Below are 16,042 nucleotides of genomic sequence, written 5' to 3' on the forward strand. Positions count from 1 at the left end.
CCATTTTCGCAACCCCAGTAATGATAATGACAACGTTCGTACTGATAATTGCAACCTGTGTAATGATAGTTACAATCTTCTTATTGCCCTTTTCAACTGTATATGTTCATACCTAAGTAACACTTTTTTAATGAAAATTGCAACTTTTTTAATGATTGTTACTACCTCGCTATTGCTTTTTGCAACTGCATTTTCGTCCCCACGTATAAATTGTCACAGAATTTCACAACCTGAGTAATGAAAATCACAACATTGTTAAGGGAAATTGCAACTATAGTAATGAGATTTACCATATGGTTTCCCCATTTGCATCCCCATGTTCTAAACCCACATATGAAATTGTAAATGTTAATTGCAACTTCAGTAACGAGATTTACCAGTCTGCTTTTCCCATTTCCGGTTCCCTTAACTCAAACCCACGCATCAAATTGTTCAGGAAATTTCACTACCCCTGTAATGATAATGACAACGTTGAAAATGTTAATTGCAACTTCAGTAACGAGATTTACCAGTCTGTTTTTCCTATTTCTGGTTCCCTTAATTCAAACCCATGCATCAAATTGTTTAGGAAATTTCACTACCCCCGTAATGATAATGACAACATTGAAAATGTTAATTGCAACTTCAGTAACGAGATTTACCAGTCTGCTTTTCCTATTTCCAGTTCCCTTAATTCAAACCCACGCATCAAATTGTTCAGGAAATTTCACTACCCCCGTAATGATAATGACAACATTGAAAATTTTAATTGCAACTTCAGTAACGAGATTTACCAGTATTTTTTCCCATTTCCGGTTCCTTTAATTCAAACCCACGCATCAAATTGTTCAGGAAATTTTACTACCCCCGTAATGATAATGACAACATTGGAAATGTTAATTGCAACTTCAGTAACGAGATTTACCATTATTTTTTCCCATTTCCGGTTCCTTTAATTCAAACCCACGCATCAAATTGTTCAGGAACTTTTACTACCCCCGTAATGATAATGACAACATTGGAAATGTTAATTGCAACTTCAGTAACAAGATTTACCAGTCTGCTTTTCCCATTTCTGGTTCCCTTAACTCAAATGCACGCATCAAATTGTTCAAGAAATTTTACTACCCCCGTAATGATAATGACAACATTGAAATGTTAATTGCAACTTCAGTAACGAGATTTACCAGTTTGCTTTTCCTATTTCCGATTCCCTTAACTCAAACCCACGCATCAAATTGTTTAGGGAATATCACTACCCACGTAATCATAATGACAACATTTGAAGTCTTAATTGCAACTTCACTAATGCATTTACCAGTCTGCTTTTCCCATTTCCGGTTCCTTTATTCGAACCCACGCATCAAATTGTTCACGAAATTTCACTACCCCCGTAATGATAATGACAATATTGGAAATCTTAAATACAACTTTAGTAATGATATTTACCACTCTGTTTTTTCCACTTCCAGTTCCTTTATTTCAAAGTCAAGTAACACATATTTTCATGGAGTTTCACTAGCTCGGAAATGATAATAACAACATTGGTAATGTGAATAACAACATCGTTGATGACATTAACCACTCCAGTCATACCCATTGGCAACTTCCACCATCTCTCGAGGGCATTAAATAAAAGGTCATCTGTGTTGACAAAATAGCATAGAAGTACACCTGAAGAGCATCATAGGATGTCTACATTAACATTCAGACTTTACTACATGTGTAATGGAATTGACCACTGAAGTGACAATATTTACCAAAAACCAGTAGGCACATAACAGAAGCTACATAATTGATATCTAAATGACAAGTTAACATTAGGATTAACCCACCACCTAATGTTTTCTTGTCATTCAGATTACAGAATATCTCCTATCCAGTTAACATCATTAACAAAAAGATAGCCTACCTATCAACCCTTCTCCTAGAAAAATTAAAAAGGGTTCAAGAGTCATTCCATTCCTATAAAAAAAAATTACCACTGTTGGTATTGACATGAAACCTTAAGTTGGGCTTGGATTCTTGCATGTTCTTCTTGTGTAGCCAACTTGCTGGCATGCACTACAATGGTACACCTTCTTGTTTTGAAACTGCGACTCTTGCCTATTTGTCCTAGGCCTTCCAAGCGGTCGACTAGTTAAAAGTGGTGCCAAAAACACTTGACTTGCTATATCTTGCAGCTGATAGTTATTAGGATTTGGCATGTCGATTGTCACCACTGGAGTCATCGTCCTACCATAAATCTTTTATTGGGACATAATCTTGTAGCATTCTTCAACAAAATCATACACATTGCAATTCAAGGCCTTGATAGCTGCACATGCATGTGGGCATGGGATGCTTGACATTTGCCAAGCTACACAGCTACATTCACCTTTTTCAAGATCAACATTAATGGCTCCTTTTGCTGCATGGACACACACCCTACCCCTTCTGTAAGGAACACTTAACATATGTGCAGATCTCGCCACATTTTCCATTAATGTTGCATTTGTATTTGGGCCTACACCATTCTTCCATTTGCTCATTGCCATGCTTGATGCATACATTTTCTTGGCTACTTTTTCACGATGCTCATGTATAAGTTGGGCAACATTATATCTTCTCTCTTTCAGCATCCACGCATTGAATGACTCTGCAAGGTTTGTTGTTATGTTGTCCTATCGTTTAAAAGGGAACTTGCTTAAGGCCCACTTGTGAATATCACCATGATTGAAAAGCCATTCAAATAATTGGGAATTGAAGTGTCTCATGTTATCCATTGCTTGATCAAACTCTGTGTCAAGCCTTGCATATGCAATGGCATCTAGGAAATGCAGTCCATCCTCCCTTGTGTTGCCACTAGTCTTCCTTTTTCTCTATTTAACTTGATCATTTATGTTCTGAAATTCTCCTTAACATGTCTGTAACAGTACGCATGTCACTCACCTCTGAATATTGCTTGCACAGTGCCTATAATTGCATTGTGTCGATATGAAATGATTGTTAATTGCATTGACCCAACTATCTCCTTAATCATATGTAAGAACCATGTCCAATTCTCAAGCGTTTCTCCCTTCACAATCGCAATGGCAAAAGGTAATAATTCGTTGTCCACATCATAAGCCGACGCTGAAAGTAGTGTCCCCTTATATGGTCCACTTAAATGACTTCCATCAATATACAGTACATGTCTAGCACCAGCAATAAAACCCTCTATACAACACCTATAGGCTATTAATACACGCTCAAATCTGTTGTTCCTTGTAGCCACCCATTTTGCCACTATTTTGTCATCGGTTTCCTTCAACCGGTCACATATCCATGGAATAAGCATGTAAGTTTGATCAGGTCTGCCATGTATGTCCTTCAACGCTTGTTCCTTAGCCTTGTATGCTTGCTTGTATGTGACCTTCACACCATAATCTCTTTCCAACCTCTTTTTTATATCATTTGGATGCATGTCTTTATGATCCCTAACCTCTTCAATTATAATTGATGATGTCAAGCTAGTTGATCCACCATGTGTCACGTGAAGATTGTCTTGGGCATTATGAACATGCTCATTTTTGAATGTCGTTACACGTAAAAATGTTGGAGTACTCTTTCCAACTGCTCTCGCACTGATCCTCCATGGACAACCTTCAACATTGTATTTGACATACATATGGGCATTAGAATTCTTCACATATTTATACTCAAATTTGTTTGCAATGCTGAATTTGTGTAGTTTCTTCTTGAAATCATCCGCATCTAGAAAAGTCTGCTTCAATCCTAACAATACTGTCTTCCATTTCAGGGAATTTATTCCTAGCAAAGGAGTTGGTGCACTCTCTACTGCATATGGCAGGCTAAGAACATTTTCAGCTGCTATGTAATTCACACATTCAACAGCATCCTCAATCATTGGCTCATCATTTTGTTGTGACAGTCCCGACAATTTTGACATGCTACATGTATAATTACAACATTTGTTATGATATTAACAACGACATTATTGCAATTAACAACTTTCATAATCAGAAACTTGTGACTTACCTGTTTCGATCAGCCACTTCTTCCTCTGTATTCTCATTACCTATAGCTGCTACGTAAACATGTGCATTACTATCATTATACTCAAATAGGCTGTCAACTTCATCATCATCAATAAGATCTATTAATATCCTATCATTAAAGCCCAATGTGTATTTAATGTCGCAACCATTACTATCTACACCAAATCATTCTCCTATCATAACCCTCAAATCTTCAAGCCTTATACCCTCCTTGATCACTCTTACCCTAACAGTTCCACCATAGTACTTAACTTCACCATCACCATTTTCTGTAAACTTCCCACCCATATGAAAGTAACAAGCAAGACACTTTGAAGATGTTGACCCAATGTTAGATGTCATCAAAGCTACCTAACCTACACCAGAGAAGCATAAATCAATATTTTAGTTCCCCAATAATCAATTTCATTTATCAGGATTTTGAAACTTTTCTTACAATTTCACAAAAAATGCAACACCCAAAAAATGTGCACACACACTTGCTGCATTGACAACTTAAATATGGGATTTCACAATTCTAATAATGAATTTGACAACACTGACCACCTCATGCTTATTGTTAGCCCTCAAACTTCATGCCCACATTATCAGTTCCTACCATTTTTCCATTTCTGATGTATCACTCTCTCATCCTGGTCAGATTCTTCATTTAAACCATCTACACTCATAAACCCATCCCCATTAGACCATGTACCAGTAAACTGACTTGAAAACCCAAACACATCATTAAGCTCCACTTTCTTACGTAATACCCACGTTCAACCCCTCTCTCACTACAAACCAGGTTGCCTACAAAGCAATTCCACCATACTAAATTAGATTTGTAGAATGGTGAAAGTTGGAGGAGTAGATAAGAGCATTTTAGGAGAAATTTTCCTTACCTTTTTCGTCTTCTCAGTGTTCGACTCTGCTCCACCTCCATTTTCAGCTTCTGAGCTCTCCTTCTTGTTACGTGTCATGTCTTTGTTCTTCATGTGTTCAGACTGATTCAGGGGCATTTCAGTCTTTTTGGCGAATTATCCAAATTTCAGATTGATACCCCATGCCCATTTTGTCATTTCAGTAATTTACATGCCCATTTTGTCATTTCAGAATTCAACAGTCATTTTCTTGTCATTTTCCCATAACCTAATAGGTGAGTTTATGATTTTTTTTAATTTAAATTATAATTTCTATTAAAAGAAATATAAATTTTGAACATATCGTATTTTTTTTTCATTGGTAGATACGATTGTAGTATATTTGTTATTAACTATATATGTAATGTAACAATTGAATTATCATGTGAGCCAAAAAAATTTATTTCAAGGATCATCACTTGCAAGCTAATTATTACTAAATGCTTCACACATGCACGTCCATATAAATACGTAAATACTAATGATATGGGCAAAATTTACTTTGATAGTGATGAAGAAAGATTGAATTTAACTTTAAAGTTGTTAAAGTGGTTTGAACCAATAAAAAAGAAACATTGTATGATAAAAGGACAAGGTATTCCTTATAAGTTGAAAGGGGAAAGATTTTACGAAAAATCGTAAAAAAAGATTTTAAAAATAAACAATTTGTAAAAAAGGACCCATTACAACATTAGTATATGTTTTGATAGTAATTGATAAATAAATTATAACAATTTTTGTGAATTGGTCCTTGCGTACAATTTTCCAATTTCAAGAGTCTCTTTTTCCTAATTTCTCAAGATTTTAATCCAAAAATAACAAAAATGAATAAGATTTGGATTTATGTGAAATTAAAAGAAAGCAGAAGCAACAAGAAAGCACTACATACAAGTTGAAAGTGATTTGAGTTCATGTGAAATTAAAAGAAAGCATGTCCATCAAGGAAAGAAAACTAGACCGAACCGGCCGGTGAATCGATCTGGTTTAATTAATTAGTGGACTGGTGGTCTACTAAACCGGTAAAAAGCTAGTTTAACCACTAAAAACCAGTAATATTTTTTTGCCTGCTAGAAATCTCAAAATGACACCATTTTTATTTTAAAAAAACCTTCTTCTCTTTTCCATTTTCTCGCCGAGTTGCCTCATTTCCCTTCTCTTCCATGATTCCCCTCTGGCTCGTGCGGTGCAGGCTCCTTCGTCCCTCAAACCCAAGCCAAAATCGCCTCCTCCAAGATCCCTACTCCCTTGCGTCGTTGATGGCAGAGCTCCTTGTTCGGCCGTTCCCCAACATCGCAGTTGCATTCGCCTTCTCCTCATCCTACTTTGCCTTCGCCACTCGCATTCGCAAAAGGCAAAACCAAAAGTCACAGGTCTCCACCTTGTATTCACATCCCAAGCCTGAGGCTTTGAGCTCGCAAGTTTCCCTCAACCTCACCACGTCCTGCTTGGTCTTTGCTACCGGCATTCATAAAAGGCAGAATCAAAACTCGAAAGTTGCAGGTCTCCCTCAAATCCTAGTCAACATTGTCCCTTCGATGCATTGAGTTGTGGGTAAGCTCAAAAATTTTCTCTTTCAGCTAGGTTGTGTTTTTGGGATTAAAGAGCTACCTTTGCTCCTTCTTTATCTTTGGCTGTCAAAAGGTTTGGGAAGGGAGGAGATGAAAATTTTCTATTTGATTTCTAAACACTTGAAGTAGGAGAGAAAAGTAGTAGATGATTTTTTTTTTGCTGAAATAATATAGATTTTGTTTCCTTTGGGGATTGGATTAAATAGATTCTGGATATGTGAAGTATAAACACTCTTAGCTTGAAATTGAAGAACCTCGAAATCTATCTGTTTCAACTTTCAAGTATTGATTGGTAGTCTTTTGGTCAAGAAAAAGGTATTGATTAATAAGCAATATATGATTTTTTTTATTTGAATATTCAAGACCATATACATAGATACATATGTATGAGTTGGGGCTGTTATCTAGTGACTGTTATCTCTTTTATTTTAATATTGTGAATTAAATTATATTATTTTTATATGGCCGGTCTGACCCTGGTCCGACCACAGTCCAACTAGTAACCCTTGGCCCACTGTCTTGGCTGGTTTAATTCCCGGTCCGGTTTTTTATTCCTTGATGTCCATACATGCTAAATTAATTTTGAAGCCAAATTTAATCTTAAAAAACTTTAAAGCAAAATTAGTCTTTCTTAATCACTGCAAAATTAATTTTATCCATGTCGTTAGTGTTCATACATCTTGTGCACACGTTTTAGCAATTACTAATAACATGTTTATTATTATTTCTTTCTCTAAACATTTTTAATTTTCCCTCTCACAGAAGAAGGCCTTGTTTGAAATCAAGATAGGATAAAAAAAACCACTTTTCAACCTTAAAATTCTATTTTTGGCCTGCCTTAATAAAAAAATAAGAGCTTTTGTCAAAAACTCACAATTGAAGCTGAAGCCAATTTGAATTAGTAGTGGCAAAAGTAGTTTTTGTTTTATCAGGATTTTATAAAAATAATTTACAATAAAAATTAATTAGTATAATAAGATTTATATTTGAATTTATTTTATGAAATGAAAAGTCGGTTTGACGAAATAAAATTTACTAAGATGTTTGATAGAAAAACAAGTTTAGATATAAATGACTAAAAAGAACATAAATTTTATTACATAATGCATATATATTATAGGTACAAAATATGATAATTTTAAGAAAAATATTAAAATAAAACGTTATAAAATAAAAATAGTTAATGTATTATTAAAATAATTAGACAATACTAAAATACTTAATTAAATACATTTAATGTGACTTTTGCAAATATAAGTATTAAATATTATTTTATTTTTTAGAGTTATCATTGTTAAATTTTATTATCCTAATTGTCTAATTTTTAAAATAAGACGCATCAAAATTTCTTCTTCTTTCTCCTCTTATCCATTGTTTTATATAGTGATCATGTTCACAACGCACAATGGCTTACGTCAGTTTTCTGGTTTTAGAAGCTGTTTGGTCTCTAAAAGGACCCTGGTTTAGTTCGTTGTAATATCCTTTCATTGCCCACAAAAAAAAGCCTTTTATTTCTAGCATATATTATATACTATTTTTTATCTTTAATATAAGAACTAGTTTAACATTTAATTTGGTCCCAAATATAGTATCTGAATATATTTTGTCTTTTATTTTTATCTAATTTTTTTAAAGATGATTCTTGTATTAGTTGTACATATTAAATATTTCATCAAATGGTAATTTTTAGCTAATACATATGATTAATAAAGATATTTTAAGAAAAACAACAACTAATTATTATAAATAATTAATTTAACTAATTTTTTATTTACTTAAATTAGTCAATTAACTTTTATACTGAGAATTAAATATAGTATATGGCATGCCCTTGAACTGTATCCTAATTGTTTTGATGAACTGATAATCTTTGTTCTAATGAATAATTCAAACAGACTAGTTAGTGAGGATTAATGATGAATGGGTTATAGGGCAAACTAGGGAGGAAATTAAAATTCAAGTAAGAAAGGAATTTGAATATTTGATTACAGAAAATTTAATTACTTCTTCTTGGCCCTCATCGCGCCAGTAATGTGAATGAAATTATCGGAGTATGATTCAAAGTATCGCAGTGCTTAATTTGCAATCTCAATATTAATATTTTCTTTTTGAAAAATACAAAAACCCAATGTTTATTACATTGCCGCCAACGAATATTCTGTCCTGAATCTCTCTCTCTGCCAACGCGTCCTAGATCCCATTAATGCATAAAGAAGTCGCCAATATTGACTGTTAAAATGATTTATAGTTTTTTTTTTTTTTGGCCCTGCCACTTGGTTCTAGTTAGTTTATAGGAAAAATTTTAGCTGAGTCCCACAATGTAGGCTTAATATATTTTGAGCTTCAAAAGATTCTGAAGATTCAATTCAGTCTCTTTGACTCAAAATAAAAATAAATAGATAAGTAAAAAGACCATTTAGCCGTTAAAATTTGTAGAAAATGTTGAGTAGGGTTTATTTTATACCTAGAGTTGTCATGTTTTCATTTTTTTTTGCCGTAAACTTTTATATGTATAGCTGTTATTCTTTATTCTTTGTTGTAAACGACTATATATAAATGTTTTTTTAATTGTTTGTTAAAAATTTTTTTTAAAAAAATTAATCTTTTAACCATTCAAGTTTTAATTCAATCATAATTCAGTCAGTAAACTTTTAATTTATTTAAAATTCAGCCTCTCAATTATTTTTTTCATTTAATAAATCAATCCTAATAATCACCCAACCATCCTTTATGGCAAGTGACACTACCAAAGTTGCTGCTATGGCTTCAATAACCTCCACGCTTCATCCCTCTATCAGCCCAGTCCCTCTCCTGTTTTTTTGAGTTAGGATGGAACGGTAGCAGGGCACGATTTGCTTGCTAGCTCAAAGTTATAAAAGAATGCTTCTCTCCAACAAGAGGAAGACGGCATTAGAAAAAGATTCAAAAGTTGACAGACACCATTTTTGCTATGAAGGAGCAACTAACCAAGGCAAAGTAGGGTGCTTTCCCGCTTGATTGCTGCCAAATCAATTCCTAAGAACTTGCATTGTTTGTTACCACTTTTTTAATACTGATTGAAAAGGAAAGTGAAAAGGCCACCAAAAAAGAATAAAAATTGATGCATGGTCTTTCGGTTAAATTTGCTTTAGTAATTCTACTAATAGTTCTTTGCCATTTTCTCGTCAGGTTCCATCCTACCTTGGGAAAACAGGGGAAGGACTGTGGCTAATAGAGATATGAAGCGTGGAGGTTATTTGAAGCCACATCAACAACTTTGATAATGTCACTTGCCACATAGGATGGTTGGGTGATGATTAGGATTGATTTATTAAATGAAAAAAAAACTAAGAGGCTAAATTTTAACCGAGTTGAAAGTACAATTCTAACAAGTAATAATTAAAGAATTAAGTCTTAATCAAATTAACACTTAAAAGATCAAAAGATTAATTTTTTTCTAAATTTCTATATGTATTGTTATTTTCTACTGGGTGTTGAAAATGACCATATGTATAGTTGTTGTTCGTCTATTCTTTATTGTAAATTTTTACATAAAAAACTGCACATTTTCTATTTTTTTCTTGTAATTTTTTAAATATAGATTTTTTTTTAAAAAAAACTATTGTTGCAAATTTTTATATGTGGAGTTGTACCCTATCTATTTTAAGGGCTAAATGGTCATTTGAGTCATTCATTTAATTTCACTTTAAGTTAGAGGGATTGAATTGAATTTTTATATTGGGAGGGGAAATTTATTAGGGAAAATGACATTAAGGTCCCAAGATTAGTTAAGTTATATGAATATAGATGTAATTTTCAGAATGTTGAAATGAATCTCTTGCCCTAGCTATCAGAAACAAAGACAGTGAGTTGGGTGAGGAGTTTCCCGCCTAGTATGGTTAAGAGAGAAGACGTTAAGAAAGAAGGAAAGAGCCATTGATGATAAAGTATCTTCTCCATTAACATTAGTAAACTCCAAAGAACTTCCATGTGAATCTCTACAAATCTTCAGGTCTGGAATTTTCTTTTCCCTCCTCTCCTACTTTTCTTAAAAGATTGTGCATTTGGTTGGGAATGGGAAATCAAAAAATCATTTTTGCCTTTGGTACCGTAAAGTTTTTGTTTTTGGTCTAGGATTGACAAATTAATCAATAGAAAAGCTGTGTTTTTGGTTAGTGTGTGTTGATTATTTAAGTTGGGTGTGTAGGATGATCATGGGTGCTCTGTTTTTGGGTTGCTTGTGGTGGTTTTGCTCTGTTTTGATATTAGTTTAGTGGCAAAGGAAGAAAAAGATGAAGGCCAATGTGGGTAGAAACCTTTAGCATGAAATGGGATATTGTGTTGTCAATCATACAGCGATAGTTGTCAATGTAGCTGCTTGACTTGTCAATGACAGTTGCATGATTCTTGATGCAGGTTTATATTACTGATGGTGAGTACGTCTAGAAAGTATCTATTTTGCTTTGTTCACATAGGGGGAAAGTTTATAAATGATGGAGAAGATGATATGAGATATGTGAGAGGTAGTGTAAGAACAACAAATATAAAGGAGGGCACAAGTTATGAAGAATTGAAGGAAATTATATTATCAATTGCTAGAAAAGAAAGTAACTCATTTCTTTTAAAATTCTCATTTGTGTTTGCGGAATTGGTAGATGATAATGAGGTAGAACATTTGATAAAGTTCAATGAAGAAAGTGGTCATGTATATGTAGAAGAGAATGGAAATAAAGACCACATAGGAGCAACAAGGGATAATGCAATGGAGGAGTAAGATGTGTAAGTTTAGTTTAATAAAACTATTATTGTCATTTCTTGGTATGTCAGTTGTTACTGCCTTGCTACTAACTTGTCAATGCATGCACCTTGACTTGTCAATTCCTACAGGATTGATCAATCATTTGGAGGTGTCAATGGACTGTCTATGTTTCCACCTACCTTATTTGATGAGATTGGAGAGTCTCCATCAATTTCTTGTACTGTTGAAATGATCCCAACACCTATACCACAAATGAATTCCATAAAATAGAAGGATTTGATTATTGGAAAAGGACAAATATTTCCAAATGCCATTATCTTTTGCAAAACATTATACAAGTACAGCTTATCCCAAAAGTTTTCATACCTTTTTATTAAGAATAATCAGCAAAAGATCATTGTGAAGTGTAAGGTTGATGGTTGTCCATGGTATATGGGTGCATATTCAATGGGCGCACATCAAGATACTGAGTTTTTAACTATTAGAACATACAAAAGTGAACACATTTATCATGCACAACATAGCTTAATTGTTTATCACTTAGGAAGGTCAAATTTAGCTACTTCAATTGTGATTGATGACTTGAGGTGCAATATTGACAAGAGTCCTAATAAAATTAGAAAGGACTTGTATGAAGAATATGGAGTGTAGTTGAACTATACTCAAGCATATAGGGTTAGGAAGAGAGCACTAATGGAATTACACAGTTGAGTAGAAGATTCTTATAAGGTAATCCCTTGGATATGTGAGAGACTAATGGAAGCTGATCCTGATATAGTTGCAAGATGGGAAGGCTTAGATAGCAACTGATTTGAAAGGTTATTCATTACATATGGATACTCAATTAAAGGCTTTGTGCAAGGTTGCAAACCAATCATTTATATAGATGGATGTCATTTGAGTGGTCCTTACAAAGGAACTTTATTATCAGCTTGTACATTTGATGCAAATAAAGTTGTTTCCCTTAGCATATGGTATTGTTAGCAGAGAAACAAATGATGAATGGGCTTGGTTTCTATAGAATCTGAAGGAGATAACTAGATCAGCACAAGTGACAATTGTGTCAAATCGGAGTAATGCTATCATCGGTGCTATCAGGGCAGTATTTCATGGTGAGAGACATGCTTTTTGCTATCAACATATGAAAGAAAATTATAGTGCATAGTATGTGAAAATCAATAGAGGTGTGAGACGAACTTCAGAAAATAACAAGGAGAATGCATTTAATTTACTTGATGGAATTGCATATGCAAGGCATGATATTGAGTTTAATGTTGCAATGAGAAATTTAAGATTGTTTTGTCCATAATTGGCATAATGGGTTGAATCTCATGGGGATGTGGATAGATAGGCACAAAGTAAATTTTCTTTTAAGAGATGGAATAACATCACCAATAATCTTGTTGAGTCTTTTAATACGTGTATGTTGAAAGAAAGGAAGCATGTCTTGCCGGTTTTGATATAAGAGCATCAAGAGAAGCTGGCCAAGAAGATGGTTGCTAGCAAAATAGGGATGAGAAGCTAGAAAAATGGTGTAGGGCCTAATATCGAATCAAAGTTGTCAGAACAAATAGCAAGAGATGCGTATATGGAGGCAATATATTATGGTGATAACCATATTTTGGTGCAGACAATGATTGAGGGACACATCATATATGTGACTATTGATCTTATTTCTCACAGATGCACATGTTTGGCATGGCAAATGAGTAGAATACCATGTCCATATGCGTGTGCGATAATCAAACTAGTTCACCATAGCGTGTATGATTATATAGATGACTGTTATAAATTGTCCACATAGGAGAAAATATATGCAAATAGCATGAGACTAATTGCAACGCATGATTGTCCACAGTCGGATGCATCTACTGTGACTCATATGTTGACCTAAACAATCTTGCATCCACCCATAACTAGAAGGCCTTCAGGAAGGCCAAGAACTACTAGGATAGAATCTCAGTTCCAAAATAAGAAGGTTTATCATTATGGAAGATGCAAAGAGCCTAGACACACTGTCAAGACATGCAAGAACCCAAATCTCAGCTAGGGTTGGTAAAATGGGCTAACCCACAAGTTGCGGGTTGGCCTGTGGCAGGTCATGGGTTGCTCAGTGTAGGTTCAAAAAGCCCGTTTCCTGGTGGGTTAGTATTCTGCCAACCCTAACCCACTAACCCGTCAGAATTTTTATTTTTTTTTGGTTTCCCAAAAAAAAGTATCCATATGCAGAAAAACCCACATCAGAATATACACAAGAAGACCAAAATTATCTCAAGCCCTCTGCCTTGAATTATGTCTACCATGAATGTACCTAAGCACAAGAAGTTGAAACATAAGTTCCTTGAAGAAATTAGCTCTCCCTAATCAGACATTAGATTGTATTAAAGTCACTGAATTTCAATATTTGAATCCTAAGAACCTTCTCAAATTTCAAACCTTAGTTCAAAAATGGCATTAATAAATAAAAGACTCCTAAAATTTTGATACACAAGATATGAAATATATTTTATCAAATCTCAATGAATTCTATACTTGGAGAAGGAATATACAATTTTATTCATAAATCTTCATAACAGATGTGCATCATATTCTATTATTCTGTCTATTTTAAAGTACTTGGTCAGTCAATTCATCATCTCAAAGACTCAAAATATATCTATATTATCAACCAAAAAAAAACTAAACACAGAACAAAAATCTTTTTAGACCTGTTACCTGAATTCTTCTCAACCAAATGCTCAGGCCTAGCTTTATCGAATTTAGAAGAAACTCGATTCTACAAAATTATTATGTTGCTGCACTTTTTCGAGTATCCTCCTTTTTTTTCATATGTTAGCAGTTAGCACTTAGTTATAAATAATAAAAAATTAAACAAACAACAGAAATAATTGAAAGTATTCCAATTATAAACATTCAAACAAAATTACAACATATCAAAACACAAGCAAAATATATGGTTGTCCAAATCCAAATCCAAACATGATAAAACACAATTTTAAACATAATTTTTTCCAATAAAATCAACATGCAACAATAAATGACAATCTTGATCTAATTGTTTCTAATGGTGATGACATTTAAAGTTGAAGCATTGTTTAAAGCTGGTTCAATATTGATGTTGACAGTAGCAGCAGCAACATTTTCCTTTTGCTTATGTTCATTTGCCACAAATAATTGAAAAATGTGAAAGAAATATATGATAATAATTAAAATAATGCAAACTATTCCTATCAGATAAATGAATAAATATAATTATATTACCAGATGGAAAACCCATAATCCAATTACGGGTACAGATAAGAGCTTGAACATTTTCTTGGAGAAGGCAACTTCGATACTTTGTGAGAACTCATGAACCAATACTGAAAGCTGATTCACTAGCCACCGTAGTAATTGGTATGCTAAGAATATCACATGCCATCCTTGAAAGACAAGGAGTCGAGTTGAGTTAGTTTTCTAATACTCTAATTCATTCAACTTATGAAACACTCGAGGATTAAGTGTTGCTTCTTCTAAATAGAAATCAAGCTCAGATTTTTCCATTGTTGCACAATCATTGATCTAGCAATTAAGATAGTCCTGCATAATATAAATAAAGCATCAATAAAATGTTAATCAAAATGACATATGTATAAGACATTGAAAGAATGCAAAAATTTAAAACTTACACCAAAAACAAGGAAGAATGATCATTATCATTTGCAAGTACTGCAACATGAGTAGATTGGCTAGAAGATGCTGTTGGTCCTGAGACATTGACATTACTATAACTTGATTCACCTCCACCTCCAGTAGAAGTTGAAGATGATGATCCCATACTTTTATATTCATTGAAAATATTGTATAACTTTGTCCTAATGCTTTGAATCTTGTCATTATAATTTATGGGATCAAGTTGTGCATAAGTAAACTTTATGACGTCAAACTTCATTCGGGGATCAAGAATAATTGCAAGTGCAAGTATAACACTATAATTGTATTCATTCCAATACTTGTCAAACTTGTCAACCATCCTTATAGCCATATCTTTAATAACAGGTCATCATTAAAAACATGTTCTCTTAACAGTGACTCAATTTTTGAGATTTGCACAAAATACATGTTAGAAGTTAGATATGATGACCCAGAAATTAACCTCGTTATTGTTGCGAATGGGCTCAAGAATTTGCACATCTCCTCAGTTTTAGACCACTCTTCACTTGTTAGACAATGATGATAATGGGTGTCATTGAAAGCTAAGTTAGCAAATGCATGACGATATTTAATCGTACTTTGAATCATTTCAAATGTGGGATTCCATCTAGCTGCAACATCTAACTTCAAAATCACACCCCCAAATGTTCAATACATCTCTTAAAATTGATTATTCTAGCCTCTGATGCCTTTACATATCTAACGCTTTCTCTAATTTTGTGCACAGCTTCACTTGCTACCTTCAAGCCCTCCTGAACTATGAGATTCAAGATGTAAGCACAACATCTAACATGAAAAAAAACTCTCCATTGCATTTCAAGGCACTATTCAAATTCAACCTCTCTTTTAATTTTTTTTTTTTGCATAACATCATTTGTTGAAGCATTGTCCACAGTAATAGAAAACACTTTATTCTTAATCCCCTATTCTACCAATAATTCATTCACCTTCTTATCTAATTCAGTCCCAGTGTGTGGAGGCTCCAAGTGTGTGAAAGCAAGGATCTTGCTATTAAGATTCCATTTCTCATCAACAAAATGAGCAGTCAAGCAAATATATCCTTTAGATGTTACTGCTGTCCAACAATCAGTAGTTAAACACACTCTACTAGGACTATTTACTATC

General features: G+C 33.7%; 1 protein-coding gene across 1 annotated transcript; it reads right to left on the reverse strand.

Annotated features, from left to right (window-relative positions):
- Positions 1-14,695: 14,695 nt before the first annotated feature.
- LOC114760776 (zinc finger BED domain-containing protein DAYSLEEPER-like) lies at positions 14,696-15,367 on the reverse strand. The gene is made up of 2 exons (XM_028950060.1): positions 14,893-15,367; positions 14,696-14,803 (listed from the first exon to the last, which is right to left on the reverse strand). The coding sequence occupies exons 1-2, from the start codon at positions 15,246-15,248 to the stop codon at positions 14,737-14,739; spliced, it is 423 nt and encodes a 140-aa protein (XP_028805893.1). The 5' UTR covers positions 15,249-15,367; the 3' UTR covers positions 14,696-14,736.
- Between the last annotated feature and the right edge of the window lie 675 nt (positions 15,368-16,042).

Source organism: Neltuma alba, unplaced genomic scaffold (assembly GCF_004799145.2).
Source record: "Neltuma alba isolate B1F8T4 unplaced genomic scaffold, ASM479914v2 tig00011020_pilon, whole genome shotgun sequence".
Taxonomy (NCBI): domain Eukaryota; kingdom Viridiplantae; phylum Streptophyta; class Magnoliopsida; order Fabales; family Fabaceae; genus Neltuma; species Neltuma alba.